Source organism: Colossoma macropomum, unplaced genomic scaffold (assembly GCF_904425465.1).
Source record: "Colossoma macropomum unplaced genomic scaffold, Colossoma_macropomum, whole genome shotgun sequence".
NCBI lineage: Eukaryota > Metazoa > Chordata > Actinopteri > Characiformes > Serrasalmidae > Colossoma > Colossoma macropomum.
The window spans coordinates 25,708,984-25,725,616 of NW_023494793.1; the positions used below are offsets into that span (position 1 = coordinate 25,708,984).

Below are 16,633 nucleotides of genomic sequence, written 5' to 3' on the forward strand. Positions count from 1 at the left end.
TTTTCACGCTCTTTTTGTGGTCAGCTCCTTCAGCGTTTTCTTCAGATGTGTGTGATATTGTGCAGGGATGCAGGAGGTGGGGGTGCTGAGGTCCCCAGAGTTCAGAATAGGCCCTTTTCACAAGAAACGGGAGTGGGTACATGGCAGGTAAACGTTCCGCTATTGCCTTAAGGACGATTATTAACCTCCGAAATACTGGCGTTCGTATGACTTCAGCTCACTGTCGAACAGTATGTCATTTCATCATTGTCATAGTTGACAAGATTGAAATTTAAGGTTGTGTCCAGAATTTTTGGAGGACAGTAAATACACAAGTGTGAATAAAGCTGAATAAAGCAAATATGCATTCTTTGTGGAAGGATTTCTTCACAGCTTTCAGAATACAATAATGTCATCTAGCATCTACAGAGTGATAAAACGATGTAACTATACAAATAGAACCAGAAATAACTATAACCAAAAGCTAGATTAGCAACATTAGCTGGAGATGTTGAAATAGCTTGCTAACAATAAACTAGAGCTACGTGCACACAGCAGGTAAAAGTGACCTAAATCTGATTTTCTCACCAAATCTGATTTTTTTTATTTGGCTGTTCACAGTATCTTTTAAGTATGACCTGTATGTGACATTAGTCTGAACACATCAGCTCCTAAACTGACCCGCATACGCAAAAGAACAATGCTTCACTTTGTTTCACGTGGCTCATCCAGAGGTAAACAATCACGGCTGCCAATGAACGCCAGTCGCTCCCGGAGGTTTCCATTTTCATCTTCACCAGCATCACAGCAGCCATCATGAAGCTTTACTGACTTACAGCTGGGCTCATCACCCAGAATGTGTTCGAGCTCGTCATAAAAATGGCACGGCCATTTCTTTGGTTCGTATTCTTTAAACTTTGCTTTCAGACTTTACTTTGATGCTGCAGCCTCGTTCTCAAAATTTGCTTTAAACATGGAGTGACTAAGATAAGTTTTTGGTACATAAACATCAGCCTAAATGTTAATGAATTCTCAGCATTGCAAAATTATGACAAATGTCGAGTTGGATTGACGTAAAAGTTGCTTTAATTCCGGTCTGGCTGTTCAGACCGAGTCTCATTGGATACATATCGTATTTTAGTACCACACATAAGTGTCCCAAATCGGAATTGAAAATGTCAGATTTCATGTTTTTTGCTGTTCACACTGCCACACAGACACTGCCACTCCAGTGCCCAACATCGACTCCCCGCTGAGCACTTGCTCTCTCAAATGCTGACAGTTTTAGAGGGGAAACATGAAAACTGTTCCACAGAAAACGGAAGATAACAGCACCAAATTTAACGCCCAGACTGCCTTCAGTGAAACGTTAGTCAGCAGCAGTGAAATGCTGACACAAATGTTTCTTCCCCTCTGTATGACTCTGTAGTTCATTCCTTTATCCTTCCTAATTGCACAAACCCATTTTTCCTCTGCTCATTGTTAGCTGAGGAGCCATCAAAACTGAGATAAGTTTGTTTTTGCTTTGAGCTCAAACACTTGGCTGAGGTGCACAAGCTCTGCTCAGCCTTCGTTGTTGTTATTTTAGCAGAAGCAGCGGAACCCTACAACAAGTGCTTCTAACAGAGAAACACAGAAATGTTTTCTAACAGCTAAAAATAATAATAAATAAACATTGAGTTTTATAATAATTTGAGTGTAGTGAAGATGCATGTGTGCTTGTTTTAGAGCTTGTATTTTTTAGATTTCATTTTTATATTTTCAAAATCTGCAGTAGCCATGGTTGAAGTGCAAAGAGAGAAAGTGTATACAGAGTTACAGGCCAGTTCTAAAGCCGCAAAGCAGCCTAATATTGTTTTTAACTTACAAACATGAGATGAACTTGTAATGCTCAGTTCATTTAATACTGAAGCACAGCCTTATAGCTTACGTTCTTTGTTTATTTTTATGTATTAGATTAGATCTAGCACTTTCGGTTATATTGTTTTTATTTATTTTTTTTAGAAAATTTATTTAGGTTTTTTTTTGAAAAGCTATCCATTCAACAAGCACTGTTGTCTTATATAGACATTACAAACAAATAAATTATTAAAAAAAAATTTGAAGTTATGTTAGCATTTCCTTCCTGATTCTGCATCAAAAATGTATTGGGATGCAAAAACACATTGTATTGTGAAATTAACGTTTTGTTATACTCCTACTGTCTATGTATTGTTTATTTGCATTGTTACTATTGTGCCCAATGAAAAGATTTTAGATTTACTTCAGTTGCTAAATATGGTTCTGATTAAAAATGAAGGGACATGTCAGAATAATACACTGTTGTTAATCGATGAAATAGGTTTTTTAAGCATCCAAAATGGTTTTATTTGGGAAAAAAATATATAAATACATTGTACTGTGATATATACTGGAACTGTCAGTAATCTTAATTATACCATGATTTAAATTTTCCATATCGCCCACTACTATTTCACACTATAATTCATATTTGAAGTGCAATAAGTGTAAGGCCTGTTTTATGCTGCACAAGATGCTGCAACTGAAGTGTTGGCTAAATTGTGACAGACTGTACAATATTAGTCATGCTCATGTGTGCTAAAAGTCTGGCGATATGCATATGATGCAGGAAAGTGACCACATTCTGCTTGTACCTTCTGTTTTTTGCTGAAATATGCGGTTGCACAAGCAAAAAAAACCTCTTTATATAAAACTGGCAATGGTGTATCTGAAAAGAAAAACGTAGTTAACGACAAAGTCTGAGAGTTTGAACCTGTTCATGGCTGGACAGAAGAGGGCAACATGGAATGCCCATTCTTTGAAGTCACTAGGCTCTTTTTTTCTGTCCCTTATGTGTTAGTTACCTCTGCCATTTTAAGGCAGGTCAGTCTATATGTGAACAGAAGGCTGAGCCTATCTAACATATGTGCACAAGTTATATAATGTGAATATATAACGGGAGCTATAAAAGATTTTACTTCTTTGCTCACTCTCTCTCGCTCTACCTCCTCTCTCACACAGACGTGTCATTCCGTGCTGCTCTCTATTGCTTTTTAGTGAAATTGCAAGAATTTGGACTGACCTGCAGTGCTGTACCTGTTGTCTTCAATCACAAAGGCACTAAATTGGCCACTGTAAATCAAATGTGTGTTTACTAATGAAATGAAGTTGACCAGACAAAACAGGAAATGTCGAGTTCATACTGAATGCATTAATATACAATATATCAGTATGCTTAATATATTGGTAGCCATATAATTTTCAGATAAATAGGAAAAAGCAACTAGAAGGGGAAAGTTTGTGAACAAACTTTAAGTTGGCTTGACTGAAGCCCTGTTCAAGCTGGATTAGTTGTACCTGAGGAGTTATTGTAATTTCAGTGACCATAAGTGAGATCCGTGATTTTAATCCTGTGCGAATCTGCAATGTCTGTAGTCTTTGCAGTTATCCTAAGTAATAATTCTGGAGCTTTACCTTCTATAATTCGCTAAATTCTGAGCTTTCTAAGGAATAGTAGTCCTGTTTGAACTGACCTCAGAGTGCACTCTCAGAAAAAAAAGGTACTAAACTGTCACAGGGGCAGTACTCCTCTTGTCAATGGGGTGGTACCCTCAATTTCAAGATATCAGTAAATTTAATGTGGCATCGAGTTAAAGGTGGCAGTGGATTTAAATTATGATTACATTTAAGCTGGCACTGAATTTAAGGTGGCAGTGGATTTAGGGTAGCAGTTTAATGGAGCACCTAGCAACACATTACCATCCACCTTGGATACTGTAGCAACTACCTAGCAACATTTTAGCAACATTTTAGCAACACTTCAACACAACAACCATCAACAGTCTTCCGCCATTTTAACGTTTTAACGCAATTAGCTGGCTTTTTCAAGCGAACTCAAAGTTTGTTCATGAACTTTCACTTTATAGTTTTATTTTAACATACCATCCCAACTTTTTCTAATTAGGGCTTGTATATAGAGAGATATAATGTGCATATATTGTGTAGTTTGTTACATCAGAATTGCGGTATGGTTTCAATCACACTTTCAATCAGTGTGTTTGAAAGAGATGTAACTTGACCTCCAACACTTGATTGAGAATTATGTTGTAATTATCATGCCTCCCTGTGGACCTCAACTTCTTCAGGCCATTCAGTGGTGCTAAGTGACTCCCTAGTGACCTCTGTACACACACACACACACACACACACACACACACGCACATACGCTCACACACAGCGTGCAATTCTGGAAAAGCTGAGGAGTTTTGAGGCTTTAGAAACTGAAGCGGTCTCATGAGAGAGAGACTTTGGAAAGCGGAACATTGGAAATGTAGAAGCATTCATGTGTTTTTGTGTGCGTCTGATAAGGGCGTGCTAGCCTCTGGGTAGCCGTTTTAAAAAAGAGTGGCCTTTGTTTCCCAGAAATGCTTTTGATGTCAGGAACTCTATATGGAAAGAATGGATCATTGAATTTCAATGGATCGTTGAATAGATGTATTTCATGAAAGCTGGCGCTGGACAGATGTGATTGAGGGAGTGTGTGTGTTTTAGTGGTACATTTGAGCATTGTGTGTGTGTGTGTGTGTGTGTGTGTGTGTGTGTGTGTACATGTATTGTATATATGTTAAGATTTCAAAGTATGTGTATCTAATCGAGGGCGCCATTAAGACTAACCACAAATCTGTGCCATACTATAGATGTAACTGATAGCTTATGCCACAGTAATCTGATATTACTTATAACTATAATTAGATGTAAACTTTATTTCATATATTCCTATGATTAGCAGCTGACCAACTTAGCTTACCAACAGATTTACTCAAAATAACGTTCATGTTCTCAGCAGGCAGTAATGCTTATGAATGAATTGCTATTAAAATACTTTGCTTTTATTTAGATTTCATTCTCCTCAACCACAAAGTGATGTATCTTACTGAAAGGTTAGCTGTCTGTCTGTTTTCAGTAGTGGATAGAGCTGATAATGATGAAAAAATGGACAGTTGGTCTTTTGGTACTTTTGGGAGGAAGGCTTTGAAGCTTTGTGCTGTCTTATTATATCCTTATTTCTTGTTGGCTACAAGCCATTATTTGTGGGTTTCCAAGAGAAAAAAATACAGTGTGATCTGAATAACAAATAGCAAAAGCCAAGAAGGACTTCTGTTTTTATTAATGCAATCATACAAAATCCTGAACCATCTTAATTTTATATGTTTTATTTAATTTTTTATGTTTGAATTCATTGATTTGTTGTATTTGCTCAAGATATTTTGCTCTTAATGTTATCAGAAATGTTATTTAAGTTTTTTTGCTATATACTTTTTTTATTGTATGTATGTTTTATTGTATGTCTTATATGATCCCAGTATAAATAAGACCTTGATCACAGTGAGAAAACCCACTCTGTTGTAAATAAATAAATGAATGAATGAATGAATACATGAGATTTGGCCACGTTTCAAAAGACTTTGAGGTGATGATTTCAGTCTGTTCTTTATACAGAAAGTGTTGCTTTCTGTCCATTTGTGTACATATGTGATGTCATTTGATTTTGGATGTTTCAGTCAAATCTTCTGGTGCATGTGCTGCATCTATTTGACTGACTGATCTAACATTTTTTGTGGCCCCAGTTTTGTCTGTATTACAGATTTTATCAGAAGTGAAAATGTGTTTCCTTTATTACCTTTTTATTTTTATGTTTAGTATATTAATTAAATCTTAAATACAACTGCAAATTAAAACAAAACCTTCTTTCGGGTTTTGAGATTTGATCAGGAGTGTTTTTTTGTTTTGATAAATCACTACTATGTTTTGATAAATCACTACTATTTTCTACTACTAATATCAGCCATTATATGGGCCTCTGTGTGCTTTGTGTATTGTGCACAGGAAAGGAAGAAAAGAGGTGAAAGCAACAGCGAGCTTTTTCTGGCCGACGTCTACGCTTACCAGGGCAAGTTCCACGAGGCCGCCAAACTCTACAAGAGAAGTGGCCATGACAACAGAGCACTCACCATGTACACCGACCTGCGCATGTTTGAGTACGCCAAGGTGCGTGCACTTGTAAACAGTCTGTCTAAATGTGTCTTGATCGTTGTGTGGCAGTGTAGCTGTCACATGACCCCTCTGTCGCATGTGTGTTTGTGTGTTTTTGTGAGACTGGGTGTGCTTGAGGTCCATGTGTGTGTTCCTGCTGCTGTACATTTGTTTTCCTTTCTTGCAGTGTGTGTGTGTGTTTCTGTGATCTGACAGCTGTATATTTTTGTCTAAGGGTGTGTGTGTGTGTGTGTGTGTGTGTGTGTGTGTGTGTGTGTGTGTGGGCCCCTGAGTGTCTGACATTGTGGTTTAGTGTGAGAGGTAACAGAGCACTGCCACTGCTGCACCTACCCTCTCCTCAACTGCCCTACTGACTGAGCACTAGATATGATCAGCGTAATTAAGACCACTTCAAGTCTGTTGGGTCTTGTTAAGTTGGCTTGAAAAAGCCAAATTACTGTTCTTCATTTTCTTTTTGCTATTATTCAACAGTCGAAAATTTGCAGCGGTACACCTCCTCATGGGATAGCATAGCAAATGCCTAGTAACACCTTAGCAACCACCTGGGATGGCGTAACAAATGCCTTGTAACACCTTAGGAACCACCTGGGATAGCATAGCAAATGCTTAGCAACACCTTAGCAACCACCTGGGATGGCATAGCAAATGCCTAGCAATGTCCTAGCAACCACCTGGGCTAGGATAGCATAGTAAATGCCTAGCAACCACCTGGGATAGCATAGCAAATGCCTAGAAACACCTTAGCAACCACCTGCGATAGCAGAGCAAATGGCTAGCAACACCTTAGCAACCACCTGCGACAGCATAGCAAATGGCTAGTAACACCTTAGAAACCACCTGGGTTAGCATAGCAAATGGCTCATAACACCTAAGCAACCACCTGAGATAGCATAGCAAATGGCTAAGAACACCTTAGGAACCACCTGGGATAGCATAGCAAATGCCTAGCAATTAGCAACCACCTGAGATAACATAGCAAATAGCTAGCAACACCATAGCAACCACCTGGGATAGCATAGCAAATGGCTAGAAACACCTTAGCAACCACCTGGGATAGCATAGCAAATGACAAGTAACACCTTAGCAACCACCTGGGGTAGGATAGCAAATGCCTAGCAACACCATAGCAACCACCTTGGATAGCATAGCGAATGCTTAGCAACACCTTAGTAACCACCTGAGATAGCATAGCATATGGCTACTAACAATTAGTGTGACACTAGCAAGCTGTAAATAAAAACCAAGAAAGATTAGATGATGAAGAACGGATTCTAAGATGTCAGAGAAAGATGTATAGGATCAGGAATAAAGTTATACGTACGTATTGTATACACGAAGCTTCCTGGTTTTTTAGGTACACCTATCTTGTATCACTGGCCATTTCTACAGAAACACCAAAGCTCATCTTTGGCTGAAGCACAGTGTGTGTTAGGCATCCTCTAGTCCTTCATGAGTGGTCACTTTCTGACCGCAGGACCACAAAGGGAATTCTTGAAGTTTTTCTTTCTTGATTTGTATAGAAGTGTTTGACTCTTCCTTGCTTTTGTTTAATGGAAGTTAAAGAACGTGTGTCTGTGTGTTTCCAGGACTTCCTGGCCTCAGCAGATCCGAAAGACACAAAGCTGCTGATGAAGAAGCAGGCGGACTGGGCCAAGAACAGTAAGGAGCCTCGTGCTGCAGCTGACATGTACCTGACTGCGGGAGAGAACATGAAGGCCATCGAGATCATCGGAGAGCACGGCTGGGTGGACATGTAAGCCATACACCACCAACCAATAAAGAGTACACTTCAGATCCAAAATGTTTTGCTGTATAGGCGTTTTTCCTCTGAACGTCCCTGAATCCTCTGAATTATAAGGAAGTTTAGGAGCTGTCTACATCTATGAAATATTGCTATTGCTACGTGCAAGCTAACACTGCTGCACACTGAGGATAAGACTGGCAACCTCACCAAAATATCCTGCACAACCTAGCAAGCTTTGTCAAATGTGATAATTTAGAGGCCTTGGCAGTTTGAATAGCTGGTGTTGGTCTACTTTCATGAAACATCATTCAGTCTGCAGGAGCGTTAGCTTGCTTGTAGCATGTAAGTAGCATTATGCATATTTTAATGTTAAACAGCCTCATATTTCATATGATGCAGTGACACTTGTGGGGGAAGGGTGAGTGGGGGGTACACACAGGACAAAATGAATCAGCTTTTGGCCGTTTAAGTTTTCGTCACAGCTGTGATTTCCCAAAATTCCGTTCATTTCTGTCACAAAGAAAACCAGCTTAGACCCCGGGTTCCTGATATGGGCATAACGTCGACTACAGAATGATGCACGACTTCAAGGGTCTATTGAAGTCTGTTCCACACCAGTTATCATTGTGCAAACTGCATGCTTAAATCACACACTTCATTACAGTAGAGATTGATCCCTGGTGATGCTACAGCCATCCGTGGCTGGGAGTCCAAGAGAGCACAATTGGCCTCGCTCTCTGGGTGGCCCCCCCTCTTCCCTATCACTCAGTGCGATGCTAGTCAGCGCAGGCGTCTGTTAGCTGACGTAACAGAACTGGCAGTTGGCGCTTTCCTCCGAGTATGTTCAGCTGTCCAATGACGTTGCGTTAGCGGCAGTTTGATAAGATGTGGTGGTGCTTCACAGGTCTCGGAAGAAGCCTGTGCTAGTCTTTGCCCTCTTAGCGCTGACGGCATCGTGTGATTGGGGGAGTCCTAACTAGTGGGTGGAACTGGATACGACTAAATTGTAGAGAAAGTTGGGCAAAAGTCTTTGCTTTGAGAATCATGGGGTGTCATGTAGCAGCTCAGTTGAGTAAGTCACCAAAGAGCTTGAATGTATCACACTATAAACTAAAATATGCTAATATGAGGACAGGGACATGGCTTCAGATACATATAGCTACAGAAGGTTCCTATTTATAGATAGATCATTTAATGTTTGAGATGTTTAGCTAAAATAGATGGTGATGTATAAAATCACAACAATGTCAAATTTATGTTCAATACACCTGTGTAGTAAACTGCCAGATGTGGTGTAGAGCTGTGTTAGTAGCAGGTGGCAGCAAGTTGTCATGCTACAGCCTCCGACACCATAGTACATGTTCAGTTGCAGGTTACTGATGCTTCATTGATGCAGATTGAAGGGATAAAAGTCTCAAATCTGAAGGAGAGAACAAGGAGGTGTTACCAGTTTGCATAATCATGCATATTCATAATTCTTTGCATTCTTAATGAGTGATAAGGATTAGAGATGCTCTGGTGCCATTTTAGTGATTTCCTGGGCATGACAATAATGCATAAAATATTTATTAGCTTATAATTCAGCATAGACAATTTTTATAGTTGAAATTATGCTAAAAACATTTGAATATAAATAACATCAGAAATAATATCAGAATCTGTATTGGTATGAAAGCACTTCCAGTACCAGTATTGAGACTGTGAGTGTCAGTCAATACCGATACAGATTCTGATTCTCACCCCTCCTCTTTCATTCCTCATTGCGCACTAGCAGCTCAACACAGTCTCAGCATTTTACACACAGAGCCAACAGTGTCCTATTTGATGTGATAACAGAGTTGCAGGGAAAAATATTTTATTTGATTATCTTAATTAAACATACCTGATTTAAATTAAATTAGTCCAGAAGTTCTTCCAGTTTCCTTTCCCATGGTGATTATCACCTTTGAAGAATGGTCAATATTATTACAATAACTCAAAAGCATAAATAAAACGGTGAAGTATATATACAAGAAACCTTTCGGTTTTCAGCCAAATGTGTCCTGAATTTCCGTTCTATGCTTCGTTTCGAATTTTAATTTCGGCGTATCACTCATTTGGATAGCATATCTCTCTCTATTTCCTTTCGTCATTGCTTCCTTTTTTCTTCTTTTGAGTTTTCTTTTGTCCTGTTTTAGCCTCTCCTCTGCTCTCTTGCGGAAGCAGTGCGGAATACTAAAGACTGCACCCTCACATGAAACTGATAATAACAACGTAGAGGACAACATATAATTAAACCACCGGCAAGAAAAGAGGAAAACAATAAAATGGAACTAATTTCATGGATCATTGGCCATACATATCGTGGAAAACAGACATAATGAACCTCCATTGTTTGAACGGCTTCACTATTATAGTTTCTATCTGTGTATCAGATAAGCGAAATTCATCTTGAATCAAAAATAACTCTCTCTTTCTTTCTCTTTTTCTCTCTCTCTCTCTCTCCCTCTCTGCAGGTTGATAGATTTGGCACGTAAGCTTGATAAAGCGGAGCGCGAGCCGCTGGCCAGGTGTGCTGAATTCTTCAAGAAGTTGGATCACCATGGTTACGCGGCCGAGACCTACTCCAAAATGGGTGACCTGAAAGCTTTAGTGCAGCTGCATGTAGAGGCCAGGCACTGGGATGAGGTATGTGTGGGATGACAGTTAGACTAATTAATGAATGGCGTATTACCAGCTGCCAAATGTGTTTTCTAGCAACGTTAAGATTCAACAGATTTACATACAGATATAAATGAAAATACAACCCGTTAATTGATTTATTATTGGCTGATATAACTACAAAGTAAGGCTGTTGGGATTGTGGTTATTTCAAGGGAGTCGTCCTGTTTTTTTTATTGTTTTTTATTATTATTATTACTATTGTTATTGTTTTTTTTAATCATGCTAAAATAGTTAATTGTTTGGACAGTGTTGGTAAGAGGCACTATTATGGGGCTGCATTGGTCTATAATACAGTAATTATAAGGATGGGTTGCCCGAACGTTTTGTTTTGCAGTGCCGAAGTTCAGTGTTTGTTGGGGACCGTAAACTAATTGAGTTTGTAATAACGTTACAGTACATTCAGTTACTAAAACACTTAAAAAATATAAATTTCAAAGGAAAATGCGAAGTTTATACTCTTATTGGGTGAGGAGTGGGCCAAAATGTGCCAAATTAGACATCATCTCAGACCAACTTATTATGTTATTTATATTATATTTATTTTTGATATACGATATTATTTTTCTGAGAGTTTTAGCTGTTTTTAGGGAAACACCGAAATTTCAGCCACTGAAACATTTCACCCAAAAACCGAGAGTGCCACTTTTGACCATTTTCCACCAAAATGTTTTAGTGGACAATATATTGGTGTATGCCTAAAAATTATATTCATAAGAGAGAAAAGACGAGGCCTAAAATTTTGCCTGAAAAAAAACAAAGGATTAAGTATAGTGGAGTGTCAAATTCGAAGCAATTTTAATGGTAATGAAAGCACAACATCCCACTCAATACATGGTAGTGAAGATCCCTGCTAACACTAACACCTTCTGCACCCTCAATAGTTGAAATGACAGTGCAGAATTGGAAAATATAACTAAAAATGAATGGAATTCATTGCCTTGGATGACCAGCTGTTCTCTGTTGATGATGTTGGATTTTGTAGCACTCTAATAATTTTAGTAAGTTGATTTTATGGAAACTGTTTTTATTTACTGTCAGCTGAAATGTGCAGGGCAGTGGTTCTCCAGAACCAGGACTGAAAACCATCGCTGTAATCTACAGGTTCTTCTCAATGTCTGACAGAAGTGAACATGTGTCTTGAATAACTGGCGTATAGTTCATAACTTGTTTTACAAAACATGGTCATTGACAATCAGTGAATAACATAAGTATAATATAAGTTACTTAAACAAGCCTAAAACCTGGCAAAAAGTTTACAAGTCTGCAATCAACACTCTTATCACACTGTTCTTTCCATTCACCCACAGGCTTTCTCTCTGGTGGAGAAGCATCCTCAGTACAAAGATGATGTTTATGTGCCATATGCACAGTGGCTGGCCGAAAACGACCGCTTTGAGGAGGCCCAGAAAGGTGAGTCAGCTACACACACAATACAGGAGTTTGCTGGAGACAGCAGTGTTCAGCATATTGTAATCTTTTCAGCTAGTGCTGTGGAGTATAATTTCACATGCACATTACAATCATAAAAACTGTGTGTGGGAGCATCTAACTCTGTTCGGCTGTATTGTTGGAAAGAGAGGAACACGAATTGTTCGGAGCTGCACTGATTGTGGCGCTGGCCGTAATCCACTATTGTGTTTCTTGCTGATTATAATTGGCAGCGGAAGAAGCCTAGTATGCCTGCTTGCAGATGAGGCATAGATGCCTCGAGACTCCCCAAACACACGCACGCCACCCTGGTAAACCCAAGAATTCATCACCATTTTGTCTGTGTGAGTGAGCGTGTGTGAATCTCTGACCTCACAATCATTAGATTAAATTACAAGTGTTTACAAATCTCAAACTGCATCACAGTCCAGTTTGATTATTTTGCTTCAGAATTATTATTTTTAAACATACATAAATGCCCATGTGTGACTACTATTTGCCCAGTAATGAAACATTGGTGAAAGGGCTGCAACAATTAGTCAACAAAGTCGACTAATCAAATAACAGTTAAAAGATTAATCAATTCTAAAAAACATTGTTAGTTAAAGCCTTAGTAGACAATAAGAACAACACACCAAGCATAATAGTTCATTTAGCCCTAATACATAATAAAAGCAGTTCATCAAGCATTATGGGTTGATTAGTTAATATAATAATAATTGTTAATTATGGCCCTAATACACAATAAAGACAATACACCAAACATTAGTTGATACATAATAATCAATAGAATAATATCATAAGAAGGATTGTTAGTTACTGACCAAATAGACAGCAAAAACAATACACCAAGCATAATAGTTTCGTATAGTTGATTAATGAAGTAATACATGAAGAATCATGGTTCGATTAGCTGATTAAATACGTATAGGTTGATAGATTAATAAATTATGGAAGTGATCATTAGTTGCAGCCCTAAGAGACAATGAAAACAGTGTACCAAGCTTAATAGTTTTAATAGTTTAAATAAATAAAAGTTGATTAATCGATTATATAAATGATTGTTAATTGCAGCCCTAATTGACAGGCAATAAAAGCAGTGCACTAAGCATGATAGATTGACTATTAAGTAATTGATTAACTGTTGATTAAGTAGATTAATTAGTTAGATAATGATCATTAGTTGCAGCCCTAACAGACAACAAAAGCAATACACCAGGCATAATAGTTTGTTTAGTTTAGAATTTAAATAGTAGTTAATAGAACAGTGTGTTATAGAATTGTTCGTTAGTTGCAGGTTTGTTTAAACAAATATGTGTGATATTTAAACAAATAGGAAATTCAGAGCAAAAGCTTTACAAACCACTGCCCAGCCACTGCTGATCATAAACAATCCAAACAACAGATATATGTTCAGGTTTTAATTTGATTTTGCAGACAATCCAGACAATCCAGAGCTCATTTGTGAATGATCTGTACAGTAATTAGATAGTAATCACATAAATACAGATACACATAAAAGGTAGTGCAGGTAGCTAAAAAGCTGCTCATCTGTACCACCTAGACAATCTGCTATATCTCAGTGTGTTTGCTTGTTAACTTACCTGCCAGATATTCTTTTTGCTTACACTATATGGCCAAAAGTGTGTGGACACCACTCCTTATTACTGAGGTCTGGTGTTTTAGCCACTCCCATTGCTAACAGGTGTTTAAAATCTAGCACTTAGCCATGCAATCTCCATAGACACACATTGGCAGTAGAACGGGTCGTACTGGTCTCAGTGACTTTAAACACAAACTTTAGACTTAAGACCATGCAAACTCACAGACCAGGGCCAACAAGTACTCAAGCATAATTAGTGCCTATCCTCTGTTGCATCAATTACTACAGACTTCCAAACTGCCTCTAGAAGCAATATCAGCACAAGAACTGTGTGTCAGGAGCTTCATGAAATTCTTTGTCCAAGCAGCTGCACATAAGAAAGATCACTACCTGCAATAGCAAGTGACACTGCAACCGGACTCTGGAGTGTGGAAACATGTTCTCTAAGTTGACAAACTGCGCTTCACTCTCTGGCAGTCTGATGGATGAATCTAGGTTTGGCGGATTCTATCAGAATGCGTAGTGCCAACAGTAAAGTTTGGTGGAGGATGGATAATGGGCTGTTTTTCTGGGTGTTTCAGGGGAATCGCCTTTGTTGCAGTAAATATTACTGAAGTAATTTGACTGATCCAGTGTTTGCCTGAGAAGTATTGGTGGGAGTCTTTAGTGATAGTTGTAATACATTAGAATATTTCGTAAAGAATCACATTTTAGTGTACTGCATTGTGATGTGGGTCCTTAACCACACAGAGTGCACACTGTGGACCACCATACGTGTTTTATCGTGGTTTTTGCTCTAAACTTGCAGCTGAGTTGCACACCAGCTCGCTTCAAACCCCGTCTGATAAATGTGCCACTCGAAGCACCTCAGCCCAAAACGGCCACGGCTAATGGAGGCCCTGCCCCAAAAATGGCTTCCTGCCCAGGGTCATTGCGGGGGTTGCTTCGCTGTAAAGCTGTGTTTGATTAGGTTTGAGGGCCTGGTGCTCAATCCTGCTCTGGTTTCTAAGTGCGACTGTGTTTGACATTCACTAATAGCTCTCTCATTCTCTCTCCCTCTCTCGCCCTCTCTCTATCAGTCTGAACTGAGTTACATCAGGAGATTAGGCTCTGAGAGAGGAGGTTGGGAAGACTTGTGTACATTAAGAACAAATTGCCTTTGGCATGTGGGTGAGGTAGAGAGTTCTGGCCCAGTTCCCTGCGTGAGGCTGCAACAGCTGGCAGCTGGAGGAGAAAAGCGGAAACAAGGGATTTTCCTCTCTCATGGCCAAACTCGACGAAAGGTTCTGGCCCAACATCATTTTAACGCCAAACATTTGGCTAAATCAAAGTCTGCAGTGAATTAATGAAAGATATTATATGCAAGGGCCTCACTGATGACAGAGCTGAACTCAGGCTCCAATATTGATGATCGTTTGATTCAGAGTCTTGAGCGTGTTTTCAGTCCATTGGGACCAATTGCTCAGATCAAAGTTTTAACTTTTAATAGTTTAGATGTCAGAATTTCTGTCAGTCTTAGGATTACACCAGATTTGAATAATAAGCCCACTATTGCTATGAGAAACGGAGAGGTGACAGAGCGAGTGAGGCAGCATTTCCCCTGAGTACAAACCTAATTCTGAAAAAGTTGGGACATATACATAAAATACATATATAGAAAGCAGTGATTTATAGATCTACTTTGACCTGTATTTGAACAAAAACAGTACAAAGGCATGTAACAAAATACAAAGATATGTAATGCTTTAACTTATCAACTTTGTTTTTTTTGTAAATATACATTCATTCTGAAATTGATGCCTGCAACACATTCAAAAAAGTTGGGACAAGAGCGCTTTAAGATTAGGAACATTGTAAAATGTTCTAAAACTTCTTAAACGGGCGATATGGTTGGACATTAAAGAAGCATCCAGGAAAGGCCGAGTCTGTCGTGAGCAAGAATGGGTTGAGGCTCGCCACTTTGCCAAAAATGCTTCAGCAAAAAATTCAGCAGTTTAAAAATAAGGTTCCTCAGCCATAAATTGCAAAGATTTCACCCTCCACAGTGCATATCATGAAAAGATTCAGGGAACCCAGAGAAAGACAGAAAACTAAAGTGAATGCCTGTGAGTTTTGACTCCTAAAAAGCACTGCATTAAAAACTGACAGGTCAACCTTTTTGATTTTTTATGGGAATAATGGATGTCATAATCTCTGGGCCAAAGAAGAAGGAAAATCAATCCAGATTGTTACCAGTGTAAAGTTGAAAAGCCAGGATCTCATATCATGAGGGGGTTTTAGTGGGAAACCTGCACTTCTGTGAAAGCTCTATTAGCACTCAACACATTTTGGAGCAGCATAGGCTGCCTACTACAAGGTGTCTTTTTCAGGGACAGCTATGTTTCTTTCAACATGACAACACCAAGCCACATTCTGCAAGTGTTACAACAGCATGGCTGTGTAATCAGAGAGTGTAGGTGCCAGACTGGCCTGCCTGCAGTCCAGGACTGTCTCACATAGAAAACATTTAAGTTTAAGATATTACAATAAAGGCCCTGTACGGTTGAAGACTTGCATAACAGAAAAATGGCAAAAAAATTATGCTTTTAAACTTAAATCAGTTTGTGTCTTCAGTACCCAAATTTTATTACATTTATTTACAAAGAAAAATTATTTAACACTGTAGAAAAAATGCTCCCGTCACAACTTTTTTGGAATGTGCTGCAGGCATCAAATTTGGTAAAGTTCATAAGACAAAACCGAATATTGTTTGTTTTTTCTGGTTTTCAATTTAATACTGGTCAAACTGAATTTACTAATCACTGTTTTCTGTTTTCATTAGCATTTCACATACTCTTTCAACTTTTTGGAATTTGGCTTGTACATGACCCACCACACTAAATGATTTTTAAAATTGTTTTCCTTTTCGTTAAAGTGGACTAATTCCACAGATTTTCCTAAATAAGTGGTTAAGGTGTAAACAGCATAAAAATGTTATTCAGAGTGATTTGATGTGAAATGCTTAGGTCTAGAGACACTCACTGAATAATAATTGTTCACAGCGGTGGTGATAGGAACCAGACGTCTAAAGTGTTTAATGCATCTTAAAGCTACATCACAAAGTTTTACATAAAATGCTTACA

The 16,633-nt window shown here is 38.6% G+C and overlaps 1 protein-coding gene across 1 annotated transcript in view; it reads left to right on the forward strand.

Annotated features, from left to right (window-relative positions):
* Positions 1-16,633, forward strand: part of ift122 (intraflagellar transport 122 homolog (Chlamydomonas)) — a 68,995-nt gene that overhangs the window by 33,503 nt on the left and 18,859 nt on the right. The window contains exons 17-20 of the mRNA XM_036578944.1: positions 5,866-6,027; positions 7,620-7,786; positions 10,273-10,444; positions 11,788-11,890. Coding sequence (XP_036434837.1) covers positions 5,866-6,027; positions 7,620-7,786; positions 10,273-10,444; positions 11,788-11,890 — 604 coding nt within the window. The remainder of the gene's footprint in view (positions 1-5,865; positions 6,028-7,619; positions 7,787-10,272; positions 10,445-11,787; positions 11,891-16,633) is intronic.